The following is a 14094-nucleotide window of genomic DNA, read 5'->3' as shown; positions in this document are numbered from 1 at the left end:
TTAGGACTTAGGAGGTCAAGTAAAACAAGGATAGAAATCTGTTGCCATTGGATTGGGCAACATGTAAGATCTTGATGATGCTGGTGCAAATAGCTTCACTGGTGTGGAGGCAACTGATCCCAGAGTGCAGAGATTTTGGAGAAATAGGATATGAGGAACTGGAAACAGTCAATCCTCACAAATATTTCAAGTACTTTGACTCTTAAGAGAGGACGTACATAGGGTTGATAATTGCTTAAGTGTTTGTGTGAATGTTTGTCATAGAAGATGAGAAAGACGGCTGGGTGTGGTGGCTTATGCCTGTGATCCCAAAACTTTAGAAGGCCAAGGCAGGAGAATTATGTGAAGCCAGAAGTTCGAGGCCAGCCTGGATGACATATCAAAAAACTTGTCTCTACAAAAAATTTAAAAAAAGAAAATTAGCCAGGCATGGTGGCACACACCTGTAATCCCAGCCACTTAGGAGGCTGAGGTGGGAGGATCTCTTGAACCCAGGAGTTGGAGGCTGCAGTGAGCTATGATCACACTACTGCACTCCAACCTGGGCAACAGAGCAAGACCCTGTCTCAAAAAACATGAGAAAGACTAAGATATGAGTATGTGCTACAGGAGGAAATCAGTAGACAGAAATAGTTTCATTCATTGATTTCTGCTTTCAATATTTTCATCATTCACTTATTCACCAACTACTTACTAAATACCTGTTGTACCAGCCACTTTTTTTGTTTTCTTTTTGAGACAGGGTATCGCTCTATCACCCAGGCTGGAGTACAGTGGTGTGATCATAGCTCACTGTAGCTTCCATCTCCTTGGATTCACTCAAGTGATCCTCCTGCCTTAGCCTCCTGAGTAGCTGGGACTTACAGACATGCACTACCACATTTGGTTAATTTTTGTTTGTTTGTTTGTTTTTTGTAGAAATGAGGCTTCACCATGTTGCCCAGACTGGTCTCAAACTCCTGAGCTCAAACAATCCTCCTACCTTGGCTTCCCAAAGCTCTGGGATCACAGGCATAAGCCATGGCACTTGGCCCAGTCACTGTTTTTTGACAGTGATAATAGAGCAATGATAGGTGCAATCTCATGTAATTTACGGTCTAACTGAGAAGAGAGAAGTTGCAGACATAGATGAGAGCAAGAATGATAGTTGGGTTGGGGAGTCTTGAATAAAAGTACAAGATAGTAGACCAGCCAGCCAGGCACAGTGGCTCATGCCTATAATCCCAGCACTTTGGGAGGCCAAGGCTGGTGGATCCCTAGAGCTCAGGACTTCAAGACCAGCCTGAGCAACATAGAGAGACTCTGCCTCTGCAAAAACTACAAAAATTAGCTGGGCATGGTGGTGTGCACTTCTAGTCCTAGCTACTCAGGGGGCTGAGACAGGAGGATCACTTGAGCCTGGGAGGCCAAGGCTGCAGTGGGCTGTGATTGCACAGCTGCACTCCAGCCTCGGTGACAAAGGAAAATCCTGTCAAAAAAAAAAAAAGAAAGAAAAAAAGGAAGAAAAAGAAGGGCATGAGGCTGGGCAGAGTGGCTCACACCTGTAATCCCAGCACTTTGGGAACCTGAGGCGGGTGGATTGCTGGAGCTCAGGAGTTTGAGACCAGCCTGGGCAACATGGCAAAGCCCCATCTCTACCAAAAATGCAAAAAATTTTCTGGGCGTGGTGGTGCACGCCTGTGGTCCTAGCTACTTGGGAGGCTGTGGCAGGAGGATCGCCTGAGCCTGGGAGGCGGAAGTTGCAGTGAACCAAGATCGAGCCGCTGCACTCTGGCCTGGGCGACAAAAAAAAAAAGGAAAAAGAAGAAAGGGATGAAATTAAAGTTTGTACCCAGGAGTTGCACATTGGTGTGTGTCTCATAGGCAAATAGGCATCACTGGTTGTGTTTGGGAGGGGAATGAAGTAAAAAGTGGAGAATCACTAATCTAATGCAATCTCTTCCTTTCTCAGGTGTGAAAACTGAGGCCCGGAGAGGTGATGTGATTTGCCTAAAGTCATGCAACTAGTGGCAGAGCCAGGCCTAGACGCCAGGTGTCCTGGCTCTCAAGACATTCCGCTGCCCGAGGAATGGAACAGGTAGTATCACTCACACTGGGGGCCATGGGTCAGTCCATTCAGCCCAGAGCTGCCTGAGGTTCCAACTAAGGAAACCAGAGGAAACACCACTCAAAATTCTGACAAGTTGAATGGGGTTGAAATCAGAACTGGGCAAGAGAAAGGGGGCAAGGTTTGAAACTCAGACCTCACGATCCTGAGACAGAGGCCAATGTACCATCACTCCACGTCACCTTCTGAAGGTGGATTGAGCTCTGGCCCTATCATGTCCATCTCTAAACAGCTTGGTGGTGAGTCCTCTTCCAGCCATTCTGCGACCCATGCTCTGTCTGATATAATTCACAGCGTTAGGAAAATCAATGGCCACTTGCAGAGGATGTGTGGGAGGATGGAGAAAAAGGGACAGGGGGAGACCAGTTAGGAAGCCTTTGGAGAGATCCAGGAGGAAAGTAAAGAGGAAGGGCTGGTAGGAGGGGTCTGCTGGATCCATATGGCATCACCTGGGTTAGTGGTTGGTAAAGTTGGTCAGCAGTGATGGTGGAAAAGCTAGAGTAGAAATGAAATCCACATCAAAGTGGGAAGGAAAAGAGTTTCTGCTTTTATATATGTCTACTTGTTATTTCTACTAAAGGATGTTCTTAAGCCCACTATTGATAAAACAAAATCTACCTTTGGTACTATAAGTAAGATATACCCTATGAATTATTTGTAAACATGAGTACTAGTCATTGGTAATGTGTATTAACCCCTCTGAATATTCTGGGTTATGATTTCTTTTTCATTCATTCGATGACTTTTTATTGAGCATCTACCATGTACCATGCATTGGTCTGGGCATTTGGAATACATCAAGTGAATTAAACAAACAAACACCATTGAACTCCTAAAACTCAGTCAGTGGCAGGTGGCCAGAGAAGCTAGTCTTTGGGAAAAACAATGGGAGAAAAAGCTAAGGAGAAAATTCTCAATTGATGCAGTATTAATCAAAGTAAAAGCTGGAAAGATGTATATTGATAGGTTGGGTTTGACTGGATCCTATGGGGAAGGATTTTTCCAGGCAGGGAGAGCTGAGATAGCAGACTGATCATTTCAGAGGATCTACCTGAATCAGTGGCTATGATCGTGTGTCTCCTGACAGGACCAGATTCCTGGGGGTAAAGGGCAACAAAAGAGCCTCCATAGGGAGGGGCTCTCAGCAAAGGCGGTGTGAGGAGGCTCAGATCTGGAACAGTTAAGCAGGTCCAAGAAACCGAGCAATGTTGTCCGAAGGTTATCCAACGTGGTGGTGTGGGGAGAAAGCCATGGAAAATCTAAGAGCATCTGACGCCTGTCGAGTTGTCAGGCAGGGATTGAGCAGTGCTCAGTGGGCAGAAAGCAGGGCTGTGGTCACTAAGCTGAAGTTCAAGGAACATTTCCAGCCTCTGGGAGGAGTAGGTTATATCCCATGCAAGGCATTAAATAGGGACAAAGGCACAGGAGGGGAAAAGGAAAATGACCTCAGAAGTAGAGGTTAAGGAATAGCTTAAGAACAGAATCAGGCCGAGCACAGTGGCTCACACCTGTAATCCCAGCACTTTGGGAGGCCGAGGTGGGAGGATCACTTGAGCCCAGGAGTTCCAGACCAGCCTGGCCAACATGGCGAAACCCAGTCTCTACTAAAAATACAAAAAAATTAGCCAGGCATGGTGGCATGTGCCTGTAATTTCAGCTACTTGGGAGGCTGAGGCAGGAGAATCTCTTGAACCTGGAAGGTGGAGGTTGCAGTGAGCTGAGATAGTGCCACTGCACTGCAGCCAGGCAACAGAGTGAGACTCCATCTCACTGGCTTGAGGCCAGGAGTTCAAGACCAGCCTAGGCAATGTAGTGAGACCTTGTCTCTACAGAAAAATTTTAAACTTACCTGGGTGTGGTTGTGTATGTCTATAATCCCAGATACTTGGGAGATTGAGGTGGAAGACTGGCCGAAGCCCAGGAGTTCAAGGCTGCAGTAAGCTATGATTGCTCCACTGCATTCCAGCCTAGGCAATAGAGTGAGACCCTGTCTCTTTAAAATCATATATATATATATGGCATCCATCCCATTCATGGGAACCCCATGGCCTGGGCTATAGAGGAAGTAGGATGCGGAGACAAGAAACAGGCAACGCCCATCGTTCCTGCCCCATGCAGAAGGAAGGAGGGAAGAAATCATGCCTATTGCTTCTTCCCTTTTGTCATCAGGAATTCCCATGAGCGCCATGACACTGAGGTTTCCAGAGAGTGCTTTTTCTTTAATTAACCCAGGTATTCTCAGAGAATGGTTTTCTTAGGGCTGCGGATTAGGGCAGGCATAGGGTCCTAACCTATGTCTTAATCTTTTGCTTTATGTGGTTTCTTTCAGTTGTGACCACTCCGATCCACCATTCATTCTTAGTCCGGACACCTCTTTGTACAGCTCACTCTCCACTGCACGCTCTATTTTCTTCCATCTTCCTGGCTTCCAGCCTTACCGCTTATTCTTCTGTTTGGAGGCTAACCTAACCCATCAGACTTGAGGCTTGGCCCCGTCTTCCCATGAGTCAACATCTTCCTCTAATAATACTTCTGTAGTGGACATTGTATCTGATTCCCCACTGTCCCTTCCACCACCCCTCCCTCCCACCCCATTAGTAGCAGCAATACAGTGGGGGAGAATTTACGAGTCTAGGCCACACACTGACACTGATCCTATGCTGAATTTGACTTCCAAATAATGTTTCTGTCTCTGCACCACTTACTCCAGAATCTAAGTCCCGGGAAGAAGGATCTAATTGCTCAGCTTCACAGCTAACTTCTTGAACCTGGCTCCTTCAGCTTCCATAGTGGATGATGAGATGAGAGGGGAGACAAGTGACTTAGACGGCCCTCTTGTCAGACCTAATCACAGTGCATAATTCTCCCAGCGGGAACACTGGTGCAAATAAGAGGGCAGGCAATTCTAGATCATCACTGGGTTTTGTTTGTTTTGTTTCTTTTCTTTATTTTTTTTTTTTTTGAGACAGAGTCTCGCTGTGTTGCCCAGGCTGGAGTGCAGTGGCGCAATCTCGGCTCACTGCAAGCTCTGCCTTCCGGGTTCACGCCATTCTCCTCCCTCAGCCTTCCGAGTAGCTGGGACTACAGGCACCCGCCACCACGCCCGGCTAATTTTTTTTGTATTTTTAGTAGAGACGGGGTTTCACAGTGTTAGCTTGTTTCATTTTTTAAGACAGGGTCTCACTCTGTCCACCAGGCTGGAGTGCAGTGGTGCAATCACAGCTCACTGCATCCTCAACCTCCTGGGCTCAAGTAATCCTCCTGCCCCAGCCAAGAAGCTGGGACTACAGGTGCATACCGCCACACCCAGCTAATTTTTAAATACTTTGTAGAGATAGGGTTTCACTACGTTGCCCAGGCTGGTCTCAAACTCCTAGGCTCAAGTGATCCTCCCACATCAGCCTCCAGAGTAGCTAGGACTACAGGTTCATGACAGTACACCAGGCTAATTTGGGTTTTTTTGTGGGTTTTTTTTGTTTGTTTTTTGTGGAGTCAAGATCTCACTATGTTGCCCAGGCTGGTCTCAAACTCCTAGTCTCAAGCAATCTGCCTGCCTCGGCCTCCCAAAGTGCTGGGATTACAGGCATGAGCCACCACACCCAGCCCATCACTATTGAATAGAATAATAACACAAACCACATATGTAATTGTAAATATTCTAGTTGCCAGCACTTTTAAAAGGTAAAAAGAAACAGATGAAATTAATTTTAACATTACAATTTATTGAACCTAACATTTCTAAAATATCATCATGTCAACCTGAAATCAATATAAAAATTTGTAATGAGATATATTCCTTACTTCCTGTTGTTATTCTAAATCTTTGACATCCAGGGTGTGTTTTACACTTACAGTACAGCTGTCATTGAAAACATTTGATCTGTATTTATACAGTTGAAAAAGTAGAACAGCATACGCAGGTTGTTCCAAAGATACTTAAATATTTCCCAAGTACCAAAAAATCACTTTCCCATATTATTCACTTCCACATTGGTGAGGCTAGTTCATCTTTATTGGAATAATGGTTTGACTTTGAAGCAAAAGCATATCAGTTTTAAAACTACTTCTGTCCAGGCTGGGCGCAGTGGCTCACGCCTATAATCCCAGCACTTTGGGAGGCTGAGGCAGGTGGATCATTTGAGGTCAGGAGTTCAAGACCAGCCTGGCCAACATGGTGAAACCCCATCTTTATTAAAAATACAAAAATTAGTTGGGTGGTAGTGGTGCATGCCTGTAATCCCAGCTACTCAGGAAGCGTGAGCCTGAGAGGCAGAGGTTGCAGTGAGCCAAGATCGTGCCACTGCACTCCAGCCTGGGCAACAGAGTGAGGCCCTGTCTCAAAAAAAAAAAAAAAAAAATACTTCTGTCCAACTTATAGCAATTCATCAATCCTCATGTCAACTCATATTAACATGGAATGTAAAAGGATGCTGTATAAATTGAAAAGTAACTCTAAAGTTTGTCAATATCAGCAATAGTCTTCAAATTGTTCTTGTAAGTTTTGCAGATAATTTACATAATGCTGGTGATTACTGTTAAAAATATTTTGCAGCCAGGCGTGGTGGCTCATGCCTGTAATCTCAGCACTTTGGGAGGCCAAGGTGGGGAAGATCATTTGCGCTCAGGAGTTCGAGACCAACCTGGGAAACATGATAAGACGCTGTATCCACACACACACAAAAAAAACTAGCAGGCCATGGTGGTGCCTGCATCTATCTGTAGTCCCAACTACTTGAGGGGCTGAGGTGGGAGGATCACTTGAGCTTGGGAGGCAGAGGTTGCAGTGAGCCAAGATAATGCCACTGCACTTCAGCCTGGGCAGCAGAGCAAAACCCTGTCTTAAAAAACATATATTTTGCATATTGATTCATGTTAAAAATATGCAGAATCATTATTATTGATTTGTATTATGAAATGTTTTCATTTCAATGTAAATTCTTATATTTTTCCAGCTAGGTCACAGGTTTTTCTTTCTTTAGAGCTTGGAATTTATCTCATTTCGTATACACTATGATACTGCTGAGAAAACATAAGTCACACTGCCATGTTTATCTTTGATTATTAAATATTTGGCAAGCATTCCCTTTGTTTCAAGAAAATCTTGAATTGGAATTGACAGTACAGTAAATCTTTGTAAAACTCTTCCATGACTCAAACAATGAACATTGGCAAAGACCCAAGATCACCCCATTCATTGCCTTCTATTTCTTTCAAAAATCCCATGCACTGGTGGTGATTCACAGCATTTGTACGTATACACTGAACAGTTTTAACAACTGTACCCATGACACTTTCCATGGAGCCTGCTTCCAAAAGCAGCACAAATATTTTCAGTATTTATCATACAGTGGGATGAAGCAATAAGGGAAACATCAGTCTCTTGTTTTGAAACTCCAATAAAACCAGATTTTTGACCAAACATAGCTGGAGGACCATCTGGCATGATAGAAACTAATTTTTTCATATCTAAGTGAGATTTTTTTGGTCAGATGTAAAAGATGTTTTAAAATCTATGCTACACTTTTGTAAGCCATGAATTGACAATGTTTTTTCATAAATTTGGAAGACCTTTCTGAATAAATACACCCAGGCTATTAGTTGGGTGGTATCTCATGGCATGACTCAGTTAAATTCTGCAATTTTCCAAAATTTGAATCCATTTAGCTTTAATACATTCTTTCATTCTATGGGCAATTGTTTGGTGGCTTAATTGCAGATTATTCACTTTCTGTAAAATCTTTATTTATTTATTTATTTATTCATTCATTCATTTATTTTGAGACAGAGTTTCCCCCTATTTCCCAGGCTGGAGCGTGGTGGTGCGGATTGACTCCACTTCAGTTTTGACCTCCCTGGGCTCAGTGATCCTCCCACCTCAGCCTCCTCCTGAGTAGCTTGGACTACAGGGGTGCACCACCACACTCAGCTATTTTTTTCTATTTTTCGTAGAGACGGGGTTTCACCATGTTGCCCAGGATGGTCTCACACTCCTGTGCTCAAGCAATCTGCCCACCTTGGCCTCCCAAAGTGCTGGGATTACAGATGTGAGCCACCATGCCAGCCTAAAATATATTTTTAGTCTTTTCCTCATAATTTTCTAACAAAATTTTTACAACTTAAATAATTTTTTTTACCATCTTTCCATTAAAAAATTGTGTACGGTGTATACACACATGCATGCAAGAATCCGAGTCATTTTTATAGCTGGCCAAAGTTACCATCTCTAATCCTGATAAAATAAAATATATTTAAAAGGTCTTTGCTCAACATTTTATTCTGATTTCAACTAACTAATTTCATCGGGTTTTCTTATTGTGATAAAATATATACAACATAAAATTTACCGGTTTAATCATTTGCAAGTATACATCTCTGTGGCATTAAGTACATTGACACTGCTGTGAACCATCACCACCATCCATCTCTACAACTTTATCTTCCCACACTGAAACTCTTACCCCATTAAACACTAACTCCCTCCTTTACCCAGGCTGGAGTGCAGTGGCGTGATCTTGGCTCACTGCAACCTCTGCCTCCTGGGTTCAAGGGATTCTTCTGCCTCAGCCTCCCGAGTAGCTGAGATTACAGGCACGCGCCACCATGCCTGGCTAATTTTTGTATTTTTAGTAGAGATGGGTTTTCACCATGTTGGCCAGGCTGGTCTCGAACTCCTGACCTCAAGTGATCACCTGTCTCAGCCTCCCAAAGTGCTGGGATTACAGGCGTGAGCCACTGCACCCAGCCTATTTTCTATATCTATGAATTTGAATACTCTAGGAAATTCATACGTGCGGAATCATACAGTATTTATCCTCTCGTATTGGGCTTATTTCACTTAGCATAATGTCTTCAAGGTTCATCCATATTGTAGCAAGTGTCAGAATTTCCTACTTTCTTAAGACCATATACCATCCATTCATCTGTTGATGACCATTGGGGTAATTTTCACCTTTTGGCTATTGAGAATAATGCTGCCATGAACTTGAGTGTACAAGCATCTATTTGAGTCCCTGCTTTCACTTCTTCTTGGTATATACTGAGAAGTGAAATTGCTGGATCCATGGTATTTCTTTAATTTTTGAGGAATTGTACCACTTTCCACAGCAACTCTTTTCTTTTCTTCTTTTTTTTTTTGAGATGGAGTCTCGCTGTCGCCCAGGCTGGAGTGCAGTGGCACAATCTCAGCTCACTGCAACCTCTACCCACCAGGTTCAAGCAATTCTCCTGCCTCAGCCTCCCAAGTAGCTTGGACTACAGGTGCCCACCATCACACCTGGCTAATTTTTTGTATTTTTAGTAGAGACGGGCTTTCACCGCGTTAGCCAGGATGGTCTCAATCTCCTGACCTCATGATTCACCGCCTTGGCCTCCGAAAGTGCTGGGATTACAGGCATGAGCCACCGCGCCCAGCCCACAGCAACCATTTTACAGTCCCACCAGCAAGGCACAAGGGTGGAAGTTTTCTAGTTTGTCTACATCCTCACCAACACTTGTTTCCTGTGCTGTTTTGTTTTGTTGGTAATCGCCATCCTAATGGGTATGAAGTGGTATTCTGAGGTTTGATTTGCATTCTCCTAGTGTCAAGGGATGTTGAGCATCTTTTCATGTGCTTCGTTAGTTCTTTCTTGAACGTGGAGAAAAACTTATCAAACTCACTGTGTATTTGCTGAAAATGTCTCAATAGTTTCCACCTTATTCTCATAAAATTTTTTTTCACAACCAACATGCAGCTTTTTTGTTTCACTCTACCACAGCAAATTGCAACTGTCATCCATCATGAAATTGGTGGCACATCTTCCTACAGTTTCTTGAGCTTTTCCCTTTTTAAAATCGACAAGCAGGCCGGGCGCGGTGGCTCATGGCTGTAATCTCAACACTTTGGGAGGCTGAGGCGGGAGGATCGCTTGAGCTCAGGAGTTTGAAACCAGCCTGGGCAACATAGTGAGACCCTGTCTTTACTGAAAAAAAAAAATTAGCCTACTCTGCCTCAAAATAAATAAATAATTGACAAGTAAAAATTGTATATATTTATGGTGCACAATTGGCGTTTTTATATATGCATAAATTGTGGAATGGCTAAATCAGACTATTTAACATATGCATGTTACCTCACATACTTCTTTTTGTTTTCTTTGTTTTTTGTTTTGTTTTGTTTTTTTGAGACAGGGTCTCACTCTGTGGCCCAGGCTGTAGTGCAGTGGCACAATCATGGCTCACTGAAACCTCGAACTCCTGGGCTCAAGCCATCTTCCCACCCCAGCCTTCTGAGTACCTGGGACCACAGATGTGCACCGCCACACCCAGCTAATTTTTTTATTTTTTGTAGAGACAGGATCTCCCTATGTTGCCCAGGTTGGTTTTGAACTCCTGGGCTCAAGAGATCCTCCCACCTCTGCCTCTGAAAGTGCTGGGATTACAAGCATGAACCACTTCATCCAGCCCTCACATGCTTCTTTGTGTGTGTGTGGTAAGAACGCTTAATATCTACTCTGTTAGCAATTTTCAAATATACAATATGTTATTAACCATACTCACCATGTTGTACAATACATCTCTTGAACTTATTCCTCCAGTCTAACTGAATTTTTGTATCCTTTCACCAACATCTCTCCAATTTCCTCATCCCCCAGCTTCCAGTCTCTCTCTCCCTTTTTTTTTTTTTTTTTGAGATAGAACCTAGCTCTGTCACCCAGGCATGACAGTGGCACAATTTCGGCTCACTGCAAACTTCACCTCCTGGGTTCAAGTGATTCTCCTGCCTCAGTCTCCCAAGTAGCTGGTGTTACAGGCATGTGCCACCAAACCCAGCTAATTTTTGTATTTTTAGTAGAGATGGAGTTTCACCATGTTGGCCAGGCTGGTCTCGAACTCCTGACCTCAGATGATCTGCCTGCCTTGGCCTTCCAAAGTGCTGGGATTACAGGTGTAAGCCACCGCACCCAGCCTCCAGTCTCTTAATTTACTATTCCTATCATAGCACTACCATTTGCATCTCCATTTAATTCTACATCAGTTACCTGCCTTTATTTTAAATTGGAAATTTTGTTCATGTATAGAAAAATAATTGAATTAGAATTAAAATAGTATGCATTTTTCTTTAATGAACAATGTGATGCAAAGGTAACATGCAATTCATACTGTCTGGATAAAATATTCAGGTAAACACATTACAATGTTGTATCAATGCACAGCCACCATATAATCGGGATTGCAGTGAATTCTACTTAATTGGTTTTTTGTTCATCATCAAAAGGATTTGGCCAGGTGCAGTGGCTCATGCCTGTAATCCCAGCACTTTGGGAGGCCGAGGCGGGTGGATCACTTGAGGACAGGAGTTTGAGACCAGCCTGGCCAACAAGGCAAAACCTTGTCTCTACTAAAAATACAGACATTAGCCTGGCCCGGTGGCGGGCACCTGTAAGTCCAGCTACTTAGGTGGCTGAGGCAGGAGAATCGCTTGAAGCTGGGAGGCAGAGGTTGCAGTGAGCCAAGATTATGCCACTATACTTGAGCCTGGACGATAGAGCGAGACTCTGACTCAAAAAAAAAAAGAAAAAAGAAAAAAAGGATTCAAACCAAATGAATTGACGCCTATTAGATGAATGATAGATTCACATGTGATCTGAGAAAACACACACACGCCTGCCATGTGCACTAGCAATATAAGAATATTTTATGTCATGCACTTAGGAGAGAGAAATGTAATCCTACCAAAGCAAAATTGAACTTAATAGAAAAATATTTTATACTGGTTCAGTTTTCAAATTTTAAAAATTAAGGAAACTTAAAAAGTTGGGCTCCCCATTCACATTAGCTACATTGCTAGTGCTCATTCACCACACATGGCCAGTGGCTACTGGATTGAACAGCATAGCTCAGTGTAGATCTATCAAACAACAAGAAATTGTCTACACAACTCACTGCTCAGTTTCTTCTCTAAAGAAACTCTGTCCAGGTGCACAGAAGGTATGTAGGAAGATGTTTCCCGCAACATTGTTTATAACAGTCACTAAGGAGAACAACCCACATATCCACCAACTGGGTATGGCAAAAAAAAAAAAAAAATTGTGGTGTATCTATTCTAAGGAATCGTATGCCCCAATTTAAAATAGACACATTCGCCAAGCACTGTGGCTCACGCCTGTAATCCCAGCACTTTGGGAGGCTGAGTCGGGCAGATCACCTGAGGTTGGGAGTTCGAGACCAGCCTGACCAACATGGAGAAACCCCATCTCTACTAAAAATACAAAATTAGCCACACATGGTGGCATGTGCCTGTAATCCCAGCTACTCAGGAGGCTGAGGCAGGAGAATCGCCTGAACCCGGGAGGCGGAGCTTGCGGTGAGCTGAGATCATGCCATTTTACTCCAACCTGGGCAACAAGAGGAAAACTCCATCCCAAAAAAAATAAAATAAAAACAAAAAATAGACACATTGGTACGGTGACTCACCCTTGTAATCCCAGCTCTTTGGTAGGCCACATGGTAAGATCACTTGAGCCCAGGAGTTCGAGACCAGCCTGGGCAACATAGTGAGACTACCCCCCCCTTAACAAAAGAAAAAGAAATTTAAAAATAAAAAATAAAATAAAATAAAAATAGGCACATGTTTAGATTGTAAGACATAGTACTAGGTGGGGAGGAAAAAAGAAGGTTGTACAATATGATATCATTTTAAAAATTGATGATGGATGCCAGGTGTGATGGCTCCCAAGGGAGGATCACTTGAGGTCAGAAGTTTGAGACCAGTCTGGGCAACATAGCAAGACCCCCTTTCTAAAAAAAAAAAAAAATTAACTAAAAAAAACTTTTTGATGATAGATAGATAGAGACACAGAAAGATACCAGAGAGTGGTTCTCTCTGTGCCTCTATGAAAGGAGAGAGGGAACTTAGATGAACTTGGATTTAATAAGAAGAAAGCAGGTATGTATTACTCATATAATTAAAATTAATTTAGAATAAAAGAACTTGGAGAGAGGGAACTTAGATGAACTTGGATTTAATAAGAAGAATGCGTGTATGTATTACTCATATAATTAAAATTAATTTAGAATAAAAGAATTTAAGAAAGGAAACTCTTGATCAAAATGAAAAGATGAACAAAAAACCAATTAAGTAGAATTCGCTGCAATCCCGATTATATGGTGGCTAGATAAGTGTTATCCCATGGCGTAATATTTAATGCAAATGTCAAAAGTAATTCTCCAAAAAGAAGACACAGAAATTATATGGTGGCCTTTCTGTAAACTGAAACTGGGAAATGCTAGTAATCCAAACTAATTTATGAGGCTTTTCTCCACCAGTGTTTTGGCTAATATCCAGGTTACCCATCCCAAGCTGCTATTACATTAAAACCTCCAGACCTCAGCACCGATTGGCATCCAACCCACTGACTGCAACATTTTCCAGCACGCCAATTGTTCTTACAGCCCTTGTTTTCATAATCACTGTTCTTTTTCTTTGGTGTTCTTCATTTATCCCATAAATACATATGTTGATTAAGTGGTAATTATTAGGCAACTGGACCCAAACAGCATATGAAAGACAGAATAAGAGGGGAAAGATCTAAGAGTGTTTTGGGATCCTCAACGTGCCGGTCTTTACATTAGAGAAACCCAGTTTTAAATTAATAGTGCGAGTTCTCTACCTCCCTGTAGATCAAGTTTACCCCAGGGACAACAGGACATGGATTGATCATTTAATCCTTATCCCAAACTCAAAATTACCCTTGCACCATCTGACATTGATTGAGGAAATAGATTAGCCAAGAAAGACAATTCAATCAGCAGAGAGGCCTGAGAATTCTCTTGAATTTGTTTAAAAGCACGCTGAAATTGGAGCTTCTTGGGAGCATTTGCTTCCAACCATTTTCTAAATTGAAATTGCATTCCACTTCCCTAAGACCACAGGCTTTTTCTTTTTTTTTTTTTTGAGACGGAGCCTCCCTCTGTCGCCCAGGCTGGAATGCAGTGGCGCAATCTCGGCT

General features: G+C 42.8%; 1 protein-coding gene across 1 annotated transcript in view; it reads left to right on the top strand.

Annotated features, from left to right (window-relative positions):
- Positions 1–2098: 2098 nt before the first annotated feature.
- Positions 2099–14094, top strand: part of TNRC6A (trinucleotide repeat containing adaptor 6A) — a 186885-nt gene continuing 174889 nt past the window's right edge. The window contains exon 1 of the mRNA XM_012505560.2: positions 2099–2346. Coding sequence (XP_012361014.2) covers positions 2268–2346 — 79 coding nt within the window. The 5' untranslated portion in view covers positions 2099–2267. The remainder of the gene's footprint in view (positions 2347–14094) is intronic.

The sequence above is a fragment of the Nomascus leucogenys genome, chromosome 2 (assembly GCF_006542625.1).
Source record: "Nomascus leucogenys isolate Asia chromosome 2, Asia_NLE_v1, whole genome shotgun sequence".
Classification (NCBI taxonomy): domain Eukaryota; kingdom Metazoa; phylum Chordata; class Mammalia; order Primates; family Hylobatidae; genus Nomascus; species Nomascus leucogenys.
This window is presented reverse-complemented; position numbering and strand designations above follow the sequence as displayed.